Raw genomic sequence first — 18,670 nt, forward strand, 5'->3', positions numbered from 1 at the left:
GATTCAAGCGCGTTATAAGGCGCGGAGCCAGAGGGCGAGTCCCAGACGTAGCGCTCGGAGGAGAGAGGGACCCGCCGCCCTCATGGCCCCCGCCTGCTGCCCTGCCGGAGCCCTGATGCTCGCGTACGCGGGCCTGCTGGCCGCCGCCGCGGGCCTCGGCTCCCCGGAGCCCGGCGCGCCCTCGGGGAGCCGCGCCCGCGAAGAGCCGCCGCCCGGGAACGAGCTGCCCGCGGGGTCGGCCGCCAGCCCGCAGGTAAGACGCCGCCCGACTACTCGCCCGGGCCCCAGCGCCCCAGAGACCTCCGGGCCTCAGCTTCCCCACCCGGAGCCCGCACCTCCTGAGCTCCAGGGCGCCCCGGAGGCGGAGGGCGCTTGCTTCCGGGGCGGTGGGGAGCGCGGCGCCGCGAGCGGGGACCTGGGCTGGCTTGGGTGTCCTCCTTTGTAAAGTGGGCAGAAAAACGCTTAGCTTGCGGGGGAGGCCCAGGAAGTCTGGACGCCTCCTCACTGCACCTCCCCACGGGCGCCTTAAGGCCAGCCGTGACCTTGGCTTTTGGGGTAGTTCTTTGGCATTGAAGCAAAGTTCTACCAGACCGGGGGAAATGCCTTTTCTTTGGTGACTTCTGCGTTGGGAAGTGAGTAAAGTGTAAATAACTTCATTCTCCTGAAATTGGGAAGAACGTATTTGTAAAAGTGTGAGCAAGTTACTGACCACCACCGCACCCCACCCCTGCCCCCAATCTGTTTGGTGCAAGTCTCTCTGGAAAACAAAAACTGCCTTGCTGCCGGTTGGGGAGGGTGCAGGGGAGAAAGGGGTGGGGTGCCGGGCCCCCAGTGACGTGTGATTTCTGGCCGAGGCCGGTGATGCTTAGCTCAGCCTGCTTCTTCCTTCCCTTGCTACCAAAGAGGGTGCTCAGGTTGGAGGAGGCTGGGGAATTGGGGCGTTCAGAGAGGCCCTCGGTGTGGGTGGGGTCTTTCAGACAGGGAGGTGAGGGCCGTCGGGGAAGGAGCTTTGAGTTTCTTTTTTCTGAAGATGCCTGTGGGCAGTGCAAAGGGCAGAGCCTTGCTGGGGCCTCAAGCCTGCACCTCTGCTCTCAGCATCACTCTGGGAACCATGATGCCCCTGCTAAAGGACACCCCCATTAAAGACAGGTGGAGGCGGCGGCCAGCCCTGCCTGCCCCCTGGGAGGGGCCTCCCCGAAGCCCTCGTTCCCATCACCTCCGGCCACTTCCCATGGACTGAAGGCAAACCCTACCCAGCCAGCCAACCACAACCCCTGGGGGGCAGGGTTGCCAGATGTTGGGCTGTGGTGGCCAGGAAGCAGAGGGGGCTTCACGTGCTTCCAGGTGGGGTTCTGGCCTGGGACCTTCCTTGGGTCCACAGAGGCTCCTTTCTGAGAGCCCCTGGAGGCTGGAGACTTCAGTCGGCCAGGGCAGTTGCCAGATACCCACCCATACTGCCGCAGGCCCATCTCCCAGACCCCCAGACCAACGTGGTCCCACCTGTTTCAGTTCCCCAAACCAAACTGGGGTCCGAGTCCTTCCACAGGCTACTGGTCCAGCTGGAGGGCCAGCGTGGCACACCATGCAGCCCACGTAGAATCCTCCTGCCACGTGTTTCCACTGAGGCAGTGTGAGGCTGTGAAGTGAGGCCACAGGTCCTGGTGTCCGTGGAGAGGAAGCAGTCGGGGGGCGCCTCGCGGGGCCCAACACCCAGGGAGATGTGGGGAAGCCCCAGGCACCCTGAGGCCTTGCCGAGGCTTCCCAGGCTCCTCCATCACAGAAGCCCGTCCCCATCACAGCACACTGGCTCCTGATGCGAAGCCCCAGATCCTTGCAGAGGGGCTGCCAGACCACTGAGTCTGCCTCTGACGAAAGGGCCTGGTGGCTCCAAGACCCCAGGGTCCTTCCGTCAGTCACCGGAGTCGGCACCCATGACCTCATCTAAGCCCTCTGGAACCAATTTCCGTCCCAGCTGGCAGCCCTGCCTGGAGCTCAGACTGTGTGAGGCCCACTGCCCAGAGGGCCAAGGGCCTCTCCCTGCAAGGTACCTCCTGGAACTCTCCTCCGTGTCAGGACTAGTCAGAACGCACTGTGAAGGGGAATGGACATTTCTGGAACCATCACTGTCCTTGCTTAGGTCACGCGTCTCAGAAGTCCTGAGGCAGATGAGTGGTGTCACGTGCCGTGCAGGCGCCTGGAGTCATATCTCAGTGCTGGACGCCCCCTACCCCGGTCCCCCTAACCGCACTGGACTGTAGGCTTATCATCCCTGAGGGCTGAAATTGGCCTCCCTGGAACTTCGGACCGTCGGGCTTGGTCGGGGGGCCTGCTGGTAGTCGGGGGCCCCTGCCTGAGCGCCCGTGGAGCCGGTGGTCTGATTCTCCGACTCCCAGGAAGGTGCATTCACTGCAGCTCCCGGGACAAAAGCTGGGACAGGCCTGGTGGCCCAGCAGAGCCCGATTCCCACGTGCTCTGATTCCCACGCACCCATGCCCAGGGGCCTCTTCTCCCGCAAGTCCAGGCTGTGGAGTGGCCTGTTCCCCAGGGGTCGTCCTCCGCGGGGCTGGGGGCCGGGGCTGTGCTGTCTTGGAGGACGCAGTGACAGGGGCCCGAGGGTGCCGGAGGCCAGTCCTGCACAGTGACCTCCTGCAGAGCGTCCAAGGGAGGCAGACCGGCTGATGGCCGCCATGTTCCAGGAGCCGCCCGTGGAGCAAGTGCGCGGCATCGATGCGCGAGATGCCTGGATGCTCTTCGTCAGGCAGAGTGACAAGGGCGCCAACAGCAAGAGGGGGAGCAGAGGCAAAGCCAAGAAGTTGAAGGTGAGCCCTGGAGCCCCAGCCGGTGTTGCGTGTGTGTGTGTGTGTGTGTGTGTCCTGGGTGTGTGTGTGTGTGTGTCCTGGGTGTGTGTGTGTGTGTGTGTCCTGGGTGTGTGTGTGTCCTGGGTGTGTCCTGGGTGTGTGTGTGTGTGTGTGTGTCCTGGGTGTGTGTGTCCTGGGTGTGTGTGTGTGTCCTGGGGTGTGTGTGTGTGTCCTGGGGTGTGTGTGTCCTCGGGTGTGTGTGTGTGTGTGTCCTGGGGTGTGTCCTCGGGTGTGTGTGTTTGTGTCCTGTGTGTTTGTGTGTGTCCTGGGTGTGTGTGTCTTGGGTGTGTGTGTGTGAGCCCCCACCCACGGGCCTTTCCCCAAACCCCCAGTCCACCACCACCACCCCACACCCCTCACTGGGTGTGTGTGTGTGTGTGTGTGTGTCCTGGGGTGTGTGTGTCCTCATGTGTGTGTGTGTCCTGGGTGTGTGTGTGTCCTGGGTGTGTGTGTCTTGGGGGGGTGTGTGTGTGTGTGTGTGAGACCCCACCCACGGGCCTTTCCCCAAACCCCCAGTCCACCACCACCACCCCACACCCCTCACTGGGTGTGTGTGTGTGTGTGTGTGTGTGTGTGTGTGTGTGTGTGTGTGTCCTGGGTGTGTGTGTCTTGGGTGTGTGGGTGTGGAGGTGTGTGTGTGTGTGTGTGAGCCCCCACCCACGGGCCTTTCCCCAAACCCCCAGTCCACCACCACCACCCCACACCCCTCACTGGCTCCCCCTGGACACCCTGAGCAGTTCCAACAAGCAGAGACCCTCACCCTCGGGCCAGAGGGCACAGAACTGTCAAGCTGGGGCCTAGTGACCCTGAGTTTGGGGCCTGTTCCAACCGTTTACCCTGCACCCCTGGAATGCCAGGCAGCCTCACTGGCTCCCCGCTTTCTCTCCCCTCTGCATCCTGGCACGGGAGGCCTGGGCTGGCCTGGTAGGGCAGTCAGGGACCAAGCTGGAGGGGCCTACAGGCGGGCTGGGGTGACACGGTCTGGTTCCTAGTGGCTGGGGGACGTGGGGGCCCTGGCAGCTGCCGGCCCCCACTCTCATTCAGCCTGGCAGGGACCTGGCACCTGGTCCTGATGGCTGACTCTTGCCTTGAGACCCAAGGAGGGCTGTGTCCCCTGGGGTGAGCGCTCTGGTCACGGCTGTGCTGCCCATGCTGAGTTCGGGCCTCACCCTGCCCCAGATCTGACCCAGTGACTGAGTGCCGGGTTCTGAGCCTGAGGCAGCCGGGCTGCTGGGCTGTCACCATGGCCTGACCCGTCACCCCCGACGCTGAGCTGGGGGCTCCCCCAGGCTCCTCCTTGCAGGGGACTTCCTTGCTCCTGGGTGGGTACCAGCCCAGCCCAGTGAGGGCTCCTTGAGGACCCCAGGCCCCGGTGCTGGGCCAGGCACAGGGAGAGCTTGCCAACTGCTGCTGAGACGACCTTGAGTCGAAAGCAGCCTGGCGTGTCCCTCCCTCCCCTTTTCCCTCCATCAGGAAATCCAGCCCCGGGGCTGGGCTGCAGCCCTCTGCTTCCCCGCTCGCTCGTGCACGTTCCTCCCCCCAGCCCTGCCCCCAGGGGCCCCACCGCCCTGAGGCCCTGTGCCTGCAGCTTTCACTGCCTCCTCAGGGGAATCGGAGGCCCTAGAGGCTGACCTCTACCCCAGGGGTCAAAGCAGGACCCCACCCCCTTGCCAGGCTCGGTGGCAAGAGCTTGCAGAGGGGGTGCCCGCGGTCCCCAGCCTGCCTGTTCAGATGTCTTCACCGTCAAGCTTCTCTTTCAGCTCGGCCTGCCAGGTCCCCCAGGGCCCCCCGGCCCCCAGGGCCCCCCGGGCCCCATCACCCCACCTGAGGTCCTGCTGAAAGAGTTCCAGCTGCTGCTGAAAGGTAGGGCGGGGCCCCCACCCCACCCCCGGTGTGAGCGGGGCCGGGGAGGGCATCCTGGAGGAGCTGAGGTGGGCTAGACCTTTGTCTGTTGACCCGTATCCCAAGGAGGCTTCTGCTCCGGTGCTGGCCTGGGTCAAGGCCGTGGGTCGGGAGCTTGTGGGGGAGGTGGGAGGAGCGTGGTGAGGAGGTGGCTTCCAGAGGAAGGTGGACTTGGCCACTCGGTGTTCAGCAGGGGCCTGGGGACCAGCATCCACGCCCCACTTGCGAGTCCAGTGAGCCTAGCAAAGGCCGAGAGATCTAAGCCCGTGGGGACTGTCAGAGGGGGCTCAGGGCCCCGTAAGCTTGTAAAGTGCTCCTCTGATCCCCGCAGTGACACCAGGGAGATCGGAGGCTCAGCCCAGTAACACAGGCCCCCTTCTACCCCCTGATCACCTGTGCCCCCGCCTCTTCTCCTGACAGATCTCTGCTGCTGGCCTCAGAGCCGCATGGGAGGGCACCAGGAGGCCGCCCTCACGGGGCAAGGAGGATGGTGTCTGGGGGCAGCACAGGGAGGAGGATGGGGCAGCCGCTGGAGGCCGCAGGCGGAGAGAGCAGCGCTGAGCGGGGCTCCGGCACTGAGGGCGGTGTCCCTGCACTGTGGCCAGCTGCTGAGTCGCAGCTCACGCTATTGACTAGATAATGTCATTGTGAAGAGCTACTGAGTCTTTTTCCCCCTTCAATTTAATGTACTGTTCATTTAAATAGACCAGCTTCAGCGGCTGAAGAACCTCCATATTATGTGCAATATAGCTGCAAAATTATTTATTTATACCCAGCTTCTTTTCAAAAATGACCAGTCTGGCTTAAACTATTGCATTCCCTGATACAACAAAAATGTAAACAGAGAAGAAACAGCAGCGGGAAGGGGGAAGAAGCGGTAGGATAGGCAGGTGAAGCAGGAGAACGAGGGTCCTGGGTGAATCAGCCCTGAGCTTCCCAGTAGCCAAAGCGTGAAAGGAAACAGGTGCAGCCGCAGGATCAGGAGGCAGTTTCCGAAGGCCCGCCAGGCCCGACTGCGTGCGCCTGGCGCGCGGTTCCGGGGTAACCGGTAATGGCCCCCCGCGCTCTCAGCAGCGCCCGGGGTTGGGGAAGGGGTCCGGGCGGGACACGGAAGGGCGAGCGAGGTGGTCCCGGCGCGGCCACCGCTCGCTCTGTGCCAGGCGCGGTGCGCACACGCGAGTGCTTGGAGCCTGAGCCCCGCCCGCGCGGCCCCGCCGCGGTGCCGGCCGTCCCCGCGGAGGACGAGGAGGACGAGGAGGAGGAGGCGGCGGCGGCGGGGGGCGCGGGCATGCTGGCGCTGCTGGCTGCGCCCCTGGCCCCGGGTCCGCGGGCGCCGCGCATCGAGGCCGCCTTCCACTGCCGCCTGCGCCGGGACGCGTCGGTGGAGCGGCGCGCGCTGCGCGAGCTCGGCGTCTACTACGTGGTGAGTCCGGGCCGGGGCGGCCGGGGCGGGGCGGGCGCGCTGGGCCCGGGGTGACCGTCCGTGCGCCCGCAGCCCAACGCCGAGGGCGCCTTCCGCCGCGGCCCGGGCCTGAACCTGACCAGCGGCCAGTACACGGCGCCCGTCGCCGGCTTCTACGCGCTCGCCGCCACGCTGCACGTGGGTGAGGCCCGGGGCTGGGGCGGGGCCTGGGGGGGGGCGCCCCGCCGCGCTTGGTTCCTGCCGCCCGGTGACCGCCCCCGTGCCTCCCCCGCAGCGCTGGCGGAGCAGACGAGACGGGCGCCGCCGCGCCCCCGGGACCGCCTGCGCCTACTCATCTGCATCCAGTCCCGGTGCCAGCACCACGCGTGAGTGGGCGCGGGCAGGGCGCGCAGCCCGGGCGCCCGCCTCCTCCCTCGGGGCTTCCCCCGGCCACCGTCAGGCGTTCCTCCCGCCCCGGCGCGCGCTCCCCGAACCCCGACCCGGGACGTGGGGGCCCGGCCCGCCCCAGCCCCTGCTCTGCCCGCCCCCCACAGGGGACTGACTCCCCTCCGGCGACCCGAGACGCCAGCGTCGCGTCCCCAGGCCTGTCCTGACCAGTCTGTGCGGACCCTCCCCAGGCTCTCTCCCAGCCCTTCTCCGTGAACTTGTCCAGCTTCCCGTCTCTTGCTGGTCCGGGAGGGCAGGGCTGCTCCTTCGGTGTCCCCAGCACCCAGAACAGCCCAGGCAGAGAGCAGGTGCTCCACAGCAGTTGCAGAAGGCATGCATGGGTGAAGTTCAAATCTTCTCACTCTGGTTTGGAAAGCCCTGCACCCATTGGCCTGAACCCAGCCTCACTGCTGCCAGCCCCGCACCTCCAGCTGCACCGGCCAGTGTCTCGCTTCCCATCAGAGCCAGGATTTGCTGCCCGGCCCTCACGGCACACCTTCAGCCCTGTGGAGCCTGTCCTTACTCCTCTTGGGGACCCAGTTCAGATGCCACCTCCACCGGAAGCCCCGGCTAAGACAGCCGTTCTCATGGCACTTTGCTGGTGTCGGGCGCTGCGGTGATTGTGAGCACATTGTGGGTGAAGTTGGTGGTTCTGGGGCAGGGGTCTCAGGCCCACCCTCTTTCTGTTTTGGCCGCAGCTCCCTGGAGGCTGTCATGGGGCTGGAGAGCAGCAGCGAGTTCTTCACCATCTCGGTCAACGGCGTTCTGTATCTGCAGGTGTGTGGGGCAGGCTCAGCTATGGGGGGGGCCACCACCCGGACACAGCCGTGGGGGTGACTGGGCAGGGAGGGGTGCTGATGGGTGCTCAGAGCTCTGGGTGCAGTGCCCTCAGCCTCCAGGTCCGGGCAAGGGTCAGGGCGGCACAGAGCACTCCCGCTAGCCCAGGCAGAGCCAGGCCGAGACCGGGGCTCCTTTCCCCAGACCTGGCCCCCCCAATATTGAGGACTGGTGCTTCTGGCCGTAACGAGCCCTTCGGAAGGGACTCAGTGGGCAAGGGGGCGGGGGGCAGTGACAGAGGTCAGCTCTTTGCCCAGGATGACATCACGACCCCCTGGCCCATTGGGACTTCGGGAAGCAGATGCAGTTATTTCCTACACAAAACCCCAACTGACAGTCTCTTTCTAGAACTGTGGGGATTTGGGCAAGGGCTTGAGAAACTGATGAAAAGATGAGATTTCCTAAGAAAGAAAAATTTAGGTACAGATGTGCGGAATAAAGCTCACATGTAAATAGCACTAACTAGGCCAGGCCCGTTCTGAGCACTTAACATAAATTACCCATTACTCACAGCACTTTGAGGTAGAAAATATTATTCCCCTGTTTACAAATAAGGGAACGAGGGCACAGAAGTGTTAAGTAATTTGCCCAAGCTCGCACAGCAAAGCCAGGATCGGAGGCCAGGCTGTGGCTGCAGGCGGCTGTGGTTGCTGGAAGGCGTTTAGAGGTCTGGTCCCTGGCACTGCTGCGTGAGCTCAGATGGCACACAGCGTGCCTGGGGTCTTAAGATGCAAATGCCCAGATTCTGCATCTCTGGGAGTTCCCAGCTCACATCTGGGGATGTGACCCTGCTGATGCCTGGACCACATTCGGAGTAGCCAGGCAGAGTACCAGTCCGACCGTGGCTCTACCAGATGGGTCAGTGGCCGGGCCTGTGGGGGGAAGGGGCACCGTCACACGTGAGTTCAGCACGCTTTCAGGCTTCGAGTGCAGCAGAGGGAACTGTTTGACGCTCGAGCCCCGCTCTGGCCCTGAGCAGAGGCTTGCTCCCCTGCACATGCACTACAGGGAGCCCATTGGTGCCAGGGCTGATGGAGCTGGGGAGGAGGCACTAGACCAGGCGTCAGGGGTGCTGGGTTTGAGGGCAAGGCCTGCCTGCCGGCCCTCACTCCTGTCCTTGGGCGGGCTGGGGCGGGGCGGGGCGGGCATGGTGTGTGGTGGGCGCACCTGCAGGCCGGCCGGCATCCAGGCTGACGCTGACCTTCCCCGCAGGCGGGGCAGTACACCTCCGTCTTCCTGGACAATGCCAGCAGCTCCTCCCTCACAGTGCGCGGTGGCTCCCACTTCAGTGCTGTCCTCCTTGGTGTATGAACGGCCACCCCAGGCTCTCCCTCTCGCCGGGCAAACGGAGCAGGAGTGCGAACAATCTCGGGGCCGTGGCGGAGTGGCGGGGGCCACACGCAGGAGGGAGCCCGCCGAACTGCCCACACTGGCCACCGCAGTTCAACCCAGAGATGCCACTACAGGCAGCCTGGGGAGGTGACACGCAAACTGGCAGTCCCAGACTGGGAATGATTTCAGGATGCCAGCTTAAGTTAAACGGGAGACGTTTCAGTGTGCCCAGGAGCACGTGCTTTGTCCCTCCCCAGCTGCAGACCTGGGCCCCTCCTGGCCCCAGTGGCCCCGGCAGCCTCAGCTTCGTTGCTGTGGCCCAGCCCCACCTTTTCCATCTTTCTTAGGGTTCTCACGGGCTGCCTGCTGGGAGTGCCAGGACGGAGGGCAGAGGCCTCCCAGCCTGCCTGGTCCCCACCTGCCCCTCTCCCAGCCCTGCCTTTAGCCTGCAGGGGCCACGGGGCCCAAGCCTCTCCTTGTGGCCCTGGGGCATAGCAGCCTCAGGCACCAGAGAGACACTGGATGGGGGCTGACGGGGACAGTGACAGTCTGGAGCTGTTTTCACTTGTGACACGTGCAAGGTCACTTGCACGCTCACCCAGCCTTTCCACATAGGAGCTGCACCCTCCTCCTCCGTCACAGACCCTCTCGTGGATGAGGGCCCCTTGCCCACCCCCTTGCGGCCCTGGCTCACTGCTGGGATCCACCCACCAGATGAAAGAGCTAGAACAACCCTGCAGGTCAGGGACGGCCAGGCCCTGCCTGCCCATCTGCACGGATGAAGCGGACGCTTCTCACAAGCTGACAGGCTCTCGGTGCCCAACCGCAGCCTAGCCTCGCTGGGTCTATCCAGCTCTGGGGCTCTTGAAAGAATCTTCCCCACGGGGGTGGGACTATGGCCCCAAGCTCAGATGGGTGTCCTGAGAAGACCAGGTCCCAAGTCCTTCTGTGCTGCTGCAGCAGTGATGGGATGCGGGTAGCAGTGGTGATGGGGGTCTGGGAGTTGCTGCAATTTCTTTCAAGGTGCAGGGCCCCCGCTGCCTGCTGAGGAAGTTACCCAACCCCTGTACCTACACACAAAACAGGCTACAGGAACGGGGTACCATAAGATGTCCTGGGGGCCAAGCTGGTCTGGTAAGCCATTGCCCCCTTCTCAGGCCTGGGAGAGAAGTGGGCAATGGCTGCAGTCACCTCTCACCGTAACCTTCTAGCTGGCCTTGGGATGAGCAGGTGACTGTGGCCAGGCCTAGCTGATGCCCCGGAGCCCTAAGCTTCCAGCGCCACAGTCAGGCTCAGACCTTTCCCTCCCAGCCAGGGGACCCCAGGCGCAATGCACACAAACCACCACTCTGTGCCCTTTGGCAGTCCTGGCACAGTTCTCAGTAGGACTCGTACCCGCCCTACCAGGAAGTACCAGCTGGCCGGGTCCTGCCTGCCCACGCTCTCTGATAAGGGATGGTGTGGCCACGCCCTTTTCTGGATTTCACTTTGTATCCAGATATTTTAGAGAAGCTATCTTTTACCCTTGAAAAACCCACAGATCTCTTTCATTTTCTCAATATGAGTGTGTCACACAGCAATTTATTGAAGTATTTATTGTATAATATTGTCAGGTGGAATATATATATATATATACACACACATATATATATATAAACTGACTTTTGAGAATTATTTTATGTGATTATACAAAATTACAGAAACAAAGGGCTGACCTTAAAATATAGAGTCTTAGTCATTTAGGCCAGGCTCACCAAGGACGGAGGAGTGAGCTCTGGGAGGGGAGGCGGAAGGATGTTTCCAGCCCATGGGGGCCCTCAGACCCATGGAGAAGGTGGCAGGGACAGCCCGTCCAGGGAAGACCAGCGCCAAGCCTCTCCCAGCTCTAGGACACTAGCGGTCTGGGGATTAGGGATACATGGTCAAAGACTGGTGCCTTGTTTGCTGTAAGAAAATGTTTATTGAATAAATTGTCCCACTTCCCAATTCTGAGACGCTGAGGTTCTTTCCTTCCGCGACGCCACACCGCGTCGTCCCAGTCCTCAGCAGGAGTGAAACCTGGCTCTTAACACTCTGGGGAAGGGTGTGCTGGAAACGCTCCCGAGGTACTTGTAGGGAGGCCGGTCCCACTGACAGAACTGACGAGGTGATAAGGCCATGTGCGCAGGCTGGGCAGGGCCAGCAAACATGACAAAACAGCTTCAAAAGCAAATTTTCAGAATCTTACATCATCCTGAGGCAGCATTTACACAGACCTAAAAGCTGCTTTACTAAGTAATTACAGCAATACCAATGGCCTGCTTTACATATAAATAAGGGCTTGAAAAGAATTTTAAAGTTTGTTTTTCTGAGTAGGCTCATCATGCATTTGTAACATCTCTGACGGAAGTGTGATCGTGACCATCAGCCCCAGCCCAGCACAGAACCAACTGAATGCACGTTCCTAAGACTAAGACGGGAGGCTGGACCCGGCCACAGGGAACAGCAGCTTGGCTGCTCAAACCTGGAAAAGTACGCACTTTGCACCCAGGGGACCCAGACGGGAGACCCAGTAAACCCAGCCCTTCTTAGAGTCCCTCAGCCAGACTGCATCTGTCATCACAGAACTGGAAATAAGCAGAATCCCGTGGTGTTTCTGGAGGGCCCGTTGGGGGCACGCTGCTCCACAGAGTGACCACCTCACCTTGTTCCCCTGGCTGAGCCTGGGATCATGCCGCGTAACGTTTTGTAACCTTATTTTTGTATAGAAAGCTGAAAGCAGCCAGAGTGCTCCAGCAGCCCTGGGCTCTAGTCGTGGCCTGTCCAATGCAGTCATTACCTCGATTTCCTCATTGTAAAATGCCACTTCCCCAGGCAGTTATCAGGAGGGTGAAACAGCACAGGAAAGGTGCGCGTAAACCACAGAGCACTGCACAACGAGCAGCTTACTAAGGATGGGCCGTTACCACTGGCCAACCCAAGATGCCTATAAGGGTTTTAACGAGGAGAGACCCAAAGCATGTTCGAAAGCAAACACAACCTCTGAAAGGTCAAGAGCTGCTCAAAATGTAATAAGATAACTCCAAAGTCTAGAAAAAAAAAAAAAAAACCTTTATTTACAACCATGGGAATCCCACAGGAGTACACGAAACACATAATGTGCACAACACACAAAATGAACATTGGAAGTCAACACCATGCCGCGCCCCGGCCCGCAGCACCTCAGTGCCCTATCCGCACCACCATCACGGTGACGTTGTCCGCCGAGCCCCGCTGCACCGCCTTGTTGGCCAGCCTGTTGCAGGCGGCTTCGTAGCGGGCGTCCACGGCGGGCTTCCCTTCTCGGCTCTGGATCTTCTCATCCTACCGGGCAGGAAAGGGGCACTGGTGAGTGGGGACCCTGCACCCCATCACTCTCCTGAGACACCACTGCCACAAGGAAGAACTGCTCCCCAGTCCCCATCAGGGCGGGCAGGACAAACTGACCGGTGAGTCCCCGGGCTGGAGTTCCCACTCCCAACTACAGGGAACATGGGGGAGGAAGGGGGCTTCGGGACTCCTCCTCTAAAGCCCAAGTGCAGCTGGGACGACTGGCACCCTCTCCCTTGTGAGACTTCTTACCTCAAGGCAGGACAAGATGAAGTTCACGGCTTCTTCTGGGTTAAAGACCTTGAAGAGGCCATCACAGGCCAGCAAAATAAACCTACAACACAGAGAAAAAATATAAATGGGTTTTAGCAGCAAACTTTATTAAATGGCCTGGCAGTGGAGGTAAAAATATTTGTCCAACTACTCAAAGGCTAAACATTTTTTAAAACCAATTTAACTTCTATGAGACAAAGGTTAAAACTACTTAAAACTATTTGTAGGTGAAATGTTATACATCAAAACTGGGACTACTCTCTGTTCACCAAAAATTATGGATTAACCTAAACCCACTTCTTAGACAAACTCTAGGAAAATCACCGAATAAAATCCATCAGGTGTTATGATAAATACATGCTAAATTTCTATCACCACACGCCTCGAGCCATTTCCCAAACATAATGCGTGGGCCAAAAGGTTCGTTCCGTTTTTTTCTGTAAGATGGCTCTAGTAGCACTCAGTTGTCTTTAACTTCATTCGAAACAATTTTGTTAGATTGTATGTGACAGCCGTCATATCAGCGTACATTTAAAAAAAAGACTTATTGGGCTTCCCTGGTGGCGCAGTGGTTGAGAGTCCGCCTGCCGATGCAGGGACACGGGTTCGTGCCCCGGTCCGGGAAGATCCCACATGCCGCAGAGCGGCTAGGCCCGTGAGCCATGGCCGCTAAGCCTGCGCGTCCGGAGCCTGTGCTCCGCAACGGGAGAGGCCACAACAGTGAGAGGCCCGCGTACCGCAAAAAAAAAAAAAAAAAAAAGACTTATCAAAATTGGTGAATTTTTGTGTAGCCGTTTTAACATTGAAGATGGGAGGAAAAAAGCAACATTTTCGGCATATTATGATTATTTCAAGAAAGGTAAAAACGCAACTGAAATGCAAAAAAAGATTTGTGCAGTGTATGGAGAAGGTGCTGTGACTGATCGAATGTGTCAAGAGTGGTCTGTGAAGTTTTGTGCTGGAGATTTCTCACTGGACGCCGCTCCATGGTCAGGTAGACCAGTTGAAGTAGACAGTGATCAAATCGAGACATTAGTTGAGAAGAATCAACGTTATACCACGCTGGAGACAGCCGACACACTCGAAATATCCAAATCAAGCACTGAAAGTCACCTGCACCAGCTTGGTTATGTTCATCGCTTTGATGTTTCGGTTCCACGTAAGTTAAGCGAAAAAAACTTTCTTGACCACATTTCCGCATGTGATTCTCTACTGAAATGTAATGAAAATGTTCTGTTTTTAAAACAAATCATGATGGGCAATGAAAAGTGACAATAATGTGGAACGGAAGAGATCGTGGGGCAAGCTAAATGAACCACCACCAACCACACCAAAGGCCGGTCTTCATCCAAAGAAGGTGATGTTGTGTATATGGTGGGATTGGAAGGGAGTCCTCTATTATGAGCTCCTTCTGGAAAACCAAACGATTAATTCCAACAAGTACTGCTCCCAATTCCACCAACTGAAAGCAGCACTCGACGAAAAGTGTCCAGAATTAGTCAAGAGAAAACGCATAATCTTCCAGCAGGATAACGCAAAACTGCATGTTTCTTTGATGACCAGGCACAAACTGTTACAGCTTGGCTGGGAAGTTTGATTCATCCACCATATTCACCAGACATTGCACCTTCGGATTTCCATTTATTTCAGTCTTTACAAAATTCTCTCAATGGAAAACAATGTCGATTCCCTGGAGGACTGTAAAAGGCCCCTGGAACAGTTCTTTGCTCAAAAAGATAAAAAGTTTGGGGAAGATGGGATTGTGAAGTTGGCTGAAAAATGGCAGAAGGTAGTGGAACAAAAGGGTGAATACGTTCTTCAATAAAGTTCTTGGTGAAAATGAAAAATGTGTCTTTTATTTTTACTTAAAAAAACCAAAGGCACTTTTTGGCCAACCCAATAAAACTGATAGTTTGTGGACTTAAGGAATGTTCTCAAGCACTCACTCCCCACGTGAAGGGAGAACCACCTTCCACTTTCACCATCTGAGAACAGGACTACCTCCCTTTCAAAGCCCCCTCTAGACTTCCCAAGGAAAGTCTTTCTGAACAATGATGGATGAGACGAGACAGTTCTGGTTCTCCTAGGACAGTTTCCCCACAGATCTAACACCCTTTTCTCCTCATTTGAATACCCAGGTCCTGGTTTTCCTCTTTTGACTGGGCATTCATTCAACACGTATCTACCAGGGCACAGGTCCAAGCAGGTGCCGGCCCCTTCCACTGACGTGACAGACCCTAAGCAACTGGCCATGATCCAAAGCAGAGGGAGCTCGAGCAGTACATACAACAGGGGGCCTGGTCTAATGTGGGGACAGACGAGACTCCCCTGAGGCATCATCTAGAAAACCAGAGGAGCTGGTGGAACCGTGTCCTGAGACGCTCACTCAGCAGGCAGGGGGCCGGGGTAAGCCTCCTCCCTCGCAGCACTGGCCTCCCCGGTCTCCTTCCACTGCTGCCTTAGTTCACCTCCCCCATCCCCACCCGCAGCGAGGGCCAGTGCATCAGTTCCTCACTGGCCGCTGGGCTCTGTCCTACTCCAGCCTCTAACACTGACTTGCTGAGGGCTTCTGGCACTAGGCATGGTGCCTCACCTTCAAGCAGCTCAGAATTAGGGGCTGGACAATTAAACAAGGGGTCTCTTTCTCAACCTAACTTGACTCTGCTTAAAAACCTCCCAGGATTCTCCACCAATTATGAGCTAAAATTCAAGCTCCTCAGCAAAGAATCCAGGGCCTTTACAATCTGTCCCCAGGTACCCTGCCATCACTTTCCTGACTCCCTATTATGGCATCTGCCTGGCCACATCTTCATCCTGTCCCTGTGTCTGCTCTGCCAAAAAGCCCTTCTCTTTTCTCCAGCAAGGATGCCTCTCTCCCCCCACAAAGTCTCCCAGAGCACCCCACACTCTTAAGACACACTAGACTGGAACCGCCCATTCACAGATGCTCCCCCCGGCAGACTGTGGACCCCACGAGAGCAGAAACGGTATTTTATTTATCCCTGCACCTCTAGGGCCTAGCACAGTGCCCGAGACATGGCTGCCCACCCCAGGTTCACTACACAAACTGGAAGAAATCAGAAGAGAAACAAAACCATGTGCGTGCACACCTGTGCCTCTGGGAGGTTTTACCTGTCGTTGGGGGTCAGCTGGCAGCGTCTGATATCTGGCACAGAAGTGACCCCACAGCGCTTGTACTGCCCATCCCCAATGGAGCGGGACACCTCCAGCACACCCAGGACACGCCCGTCCCTAAAATGAGGGGAAAAGCAAATTCAGATTCCATCTGACAGTCACGGGTCACAGTACTCAGAATCCGATCTTAAAAGCAGAAAAATTGGATAGAGTAAAAGATGTAACCTGCGGAATCCACATCTCTTAGCCTCTAATACATAGCAGCGTCTGAGCATTTCTGTGCTGAGTCTTCTTTGTTCTAGGTCGTTCACACTCCTGCTGCCCCTGGCTCCTCAGCCCAACAGCACACTGATGGGGACAGCGCCCCCTCTAGCTGGCATACGGCAGCCCTGGGCCTAATCCATTGATTTGCCCACAGTCCATGGTCAAACTTGATTGGATGGGGACCTGGCTTTGTTTTTATCGTAAAGCTTCTCACGTGATTCAACCATGTCACCAGAGTTAAGAATAGCTGGAACAGAGGGATATTTTGCATTTCACTCTAATCAGATTCGGAAAATACCTGAAAATGACTATTCCCAGATTTGGAAGCGAGTTTTTACACTGGGTATGAATAAGATTTAATATGACTTAAATACAAATGGCAGTGTTCTGCACAGCATTATACTTCCACCCATTCTATTTTTAGATGAGGGATAGGGAGATGGGAAGGTGACCTATAAAAAGACTCCACATTGTAAGACAGAGTTCTGTCAGCAGGAGAAACAGTCCCTAGCCTGACACTCCCAAGGACAATCCGGGCGGTGTACTTGCTGTGTGACCTCGGGCAGCTGCAACCTCCCCAAGCATCTAGACCCTCATGTGTAAAACCAGAACCCATGCTCGACAAGGTGCGTCAGAGCACTCAGCAAACAGCAGCTGTGCGTGCGTGGAGGTGTACTGTCACCACGGGGCTCCCAAACGACAGAACAAGCTCTGGAGATGCTGTGTGATGGACACACATGGCCAGAAGCTGCTCGCCTGGGTCTGGGCTGCTGTCTCATAGAGTCAGAGCTCAGCCTGGCCCCTGGCCCTTCACTGTGCCCACAAAGTCGCCCTCACCCTCCCAGTGGTCACAGCTGAATCACCAGCAACGAAGACTTCTGCTGGTGTCTGTGAAGAGCTGAGCAGTCTTCTCAAGTGCAAACAGTAACCGCGCAGCAAGAGGGGCCGAAGTGCACAGGGGCCGAGCTGAAGAGTGAGGTGGGGCGGGGGGCGGGATCCCTCAGCCTCAAGAGCGCCTTTGAGGAAGCAGCTCAAAGCACGAGCACCGTGAGAAGCCAACAAAGCGCTTCTTCAGGATCGAGGAACTGGGTGCCTGGCGCGCACCCAACCCCACCCCCAAGTCATAAACCCAGCTTGTTTCAGTGAGATTGTGTGCAATGGCAGGTCCCAAAGCCCCAGTTACTACCAGCACAACTCAGTACACAAAACGTGGAACAATTCTTGAGTCTAATGAAGAAAAATGTGTGTGCCACAACACAGAAGCTGCCATTTCCATTCTTGTTTACTGAGCAAAGTTCTACACAGAGTGGAAATCTTACACTCACTCAACTACTGGAGTGACAGGAGAAAGCAACAACGGACAGAATCGCAGACCCAGGAAAAGCCACTTACACTTCAGAAACGGACACCGCAAGCTGGCTGTCACTCTGCCTGCACTCAGTGTCACGGGCTATCTAAGACGTGTGTGTGCAAACGCCAGTCAGCTCCAGAGGCCAGTGCCAACTCTAAGGCTGTGCATCACAAGAGCACGAAGCCACACCACCTGCCTTCATGGTCAGTGACAACTGGAACAGGACCACACCCGACGAGGCCTGTCCGGAACCAGCCACGTGGATGTGTGGGCTTGCACTTCCCGGCGCGCTCCAATCCCCCTCAGCAGAGCTCCTCCACACGCACCCGATACGATACGCGGCCAGCTTCCTAAACGCACAATAGGAAGCTGCGTGCTCTGCAGCGGGTTCTCCCTCAACAAACGGCTGAAAACCCACTCTCCTCCCGCTACCCTCCAAGTTCTCCCCCAAGACCACCATGCTGAGGAGGGAGTGGGCTTTGAGGTCCACACTCACGACCCACGTGCCTTCCCTTGGTACCAATCGTCCACAGGCCTGGCCTCCCACCCTCAAGCGACTTTTGCTCCACATTGCTTTGTCCCTCATCTCCTTCCCATCTGCCCAGCCGTCAGAGAACTGCTGTTCTATTGGTGGGAAAGTCGTTCAACAGAGTCCCCTGATCGTAGCTCTTTTTGCTGCCATTTTCTGTTCCGGTTCTCCCTTCGCAATCGGAGAGGGAGGCACTGGGACAGCCAATCTGGCTGTGAGGACAAGCCAGACCCTGCTTGGACTTCAGCAACTCTGGCAGGTGAGCAAATGCAGGGACTCGGTGGTCTTGCCAGGCTCGGAAAGCTGAGGCTGGGAGGTGGACGCTCCATCCTCTTCTGACCATCCCAGGATTGCAGATGCCAAGATCCGGTGTATTAATACGATGCGTGCTACAGAGAAGACTGCAGGTATGATTCCAGAAGTGTTTCTTTTTGCCATCAGAGACCTGTACCAGCACAAGTACTGCAAATCTGACACTAAATGCTACATGTGCAAGCTTCCCTTCAGCTGTTCAGTTGCCTTCCTTGTAAAATAAACACAAAACTGTTTTCACCTTCTCCGAGGAAGTCACCTGAAGGAGTGTAACGCACTGCTGCATACAGTATACTACCTTCAGTGTAAGCAAGTAGGAAAATAAAAATACATACGTGGATTTGCTTATTTTTGTAAAAAGAAACACTGAAAAGAATCAGGAAATAAGGGTGAAGGGAACAGAGACAAAAGCATGTCTAACTGTGCCTTTTATTTAACTTAGATAATTAACCACGTAAATGTGGGGGGGGTTTCATTTTTAAAATTGTGGTAAAAATACATGTAACATAAAATTTACCATCTTAACTACTTTTTTTTAAAAAAATAAATTTATTTATTTTTGGCTGTGTTGGGTCTTCGTTTCTGTGCGAGGGCTTTCTCTAGTTGCGGTGAGCGTGGGCCTCTCACTATTGCAGCCTCTCTTGTTGTGGAGCACAGGCTCCAGACGCACAGGCTCAGGA

General features: G+C 57.4%; 2 protein-coding genes across 10 annotated transcripts in view; one reads left to right on the forward strand and one right to left on the reverse strand.

Annotated features, from left to right (window-relative positions):
- ERFE (erythroferrone) lies at window positions 1–10,733 on the forward strand. Its single transcript, XM_049712411.1, has 9 exons — window positions 1–253; window positions 811–831; window positions 2,697–2,819; window positions 4,619–4,721; window positions 5,921–6,183; window positions 6,256–6,364; window positions 6,458–6,548; window positions 7,308–7,386; window positions 8,659–10,733. The coding sequence occupies exons 1-9, from the start codon at window positions 83–85 to the stop codon at window positions 8,755–8,757; spliced, it is 1,059 nt and encodes a 352-aa protein (XP_049568368.1). The 5' UTR covers window positions 1–82; the 3' UTR covers window positions 8,758–10,733.
- A 1,112-nt stretch (window positions 10,734–11,845) lies between these two features.
- ILKAP (ILK associated serine/threonine phosphatase) overlaps window positions 11,846–18,670 on the reverse strand; it is a 29,382-nt gene continuing 22,557 nt past the window's right edge. For 6 of the 9 annotated variants that reach the window (XM_033424204.2, XM_004262545.3, XM_033424235.2 and 3 more), the window contains 3 exons: window positions 15,532–15,651; window positions 12,379–12,460; window positions 11,846–12,120 (listed from right to left, as the gene is read on the reverse strand). In XM_033424204.2, the coding sequence (XP_033280095.1) occupies window positions 11,980–12,120; window positions 12,379–12,460; window positions 15,532–15,651 (343 nt within the window). In that variant the 3' untranslated portion in view covers window positions 11,846–11,979. Of the gene's footprint in view, window positions 12,121–12,377; window positions 12,461–13,512; window positions 13,612–15,509; window positions 15,652–18,670 lie in introns of those variants that run through there. The other 3 variants (XR_007478476.1, XR_007478477.1, XR_007478478.1) reach the window with 3 other exon arrangements.

This window comes from Orcinus orca, chromosome 7, assembly GCF_937001465.1.
Source record: "Orcinus orca chromosome 7, mOrcOrc1.1, whole genome shotgun sequence".
NCBI lineage: Eukaryota > Metazoa > Chordata > Mammalia > Artiodactyla > Delphinidae > Orcinus > Orcinus orca.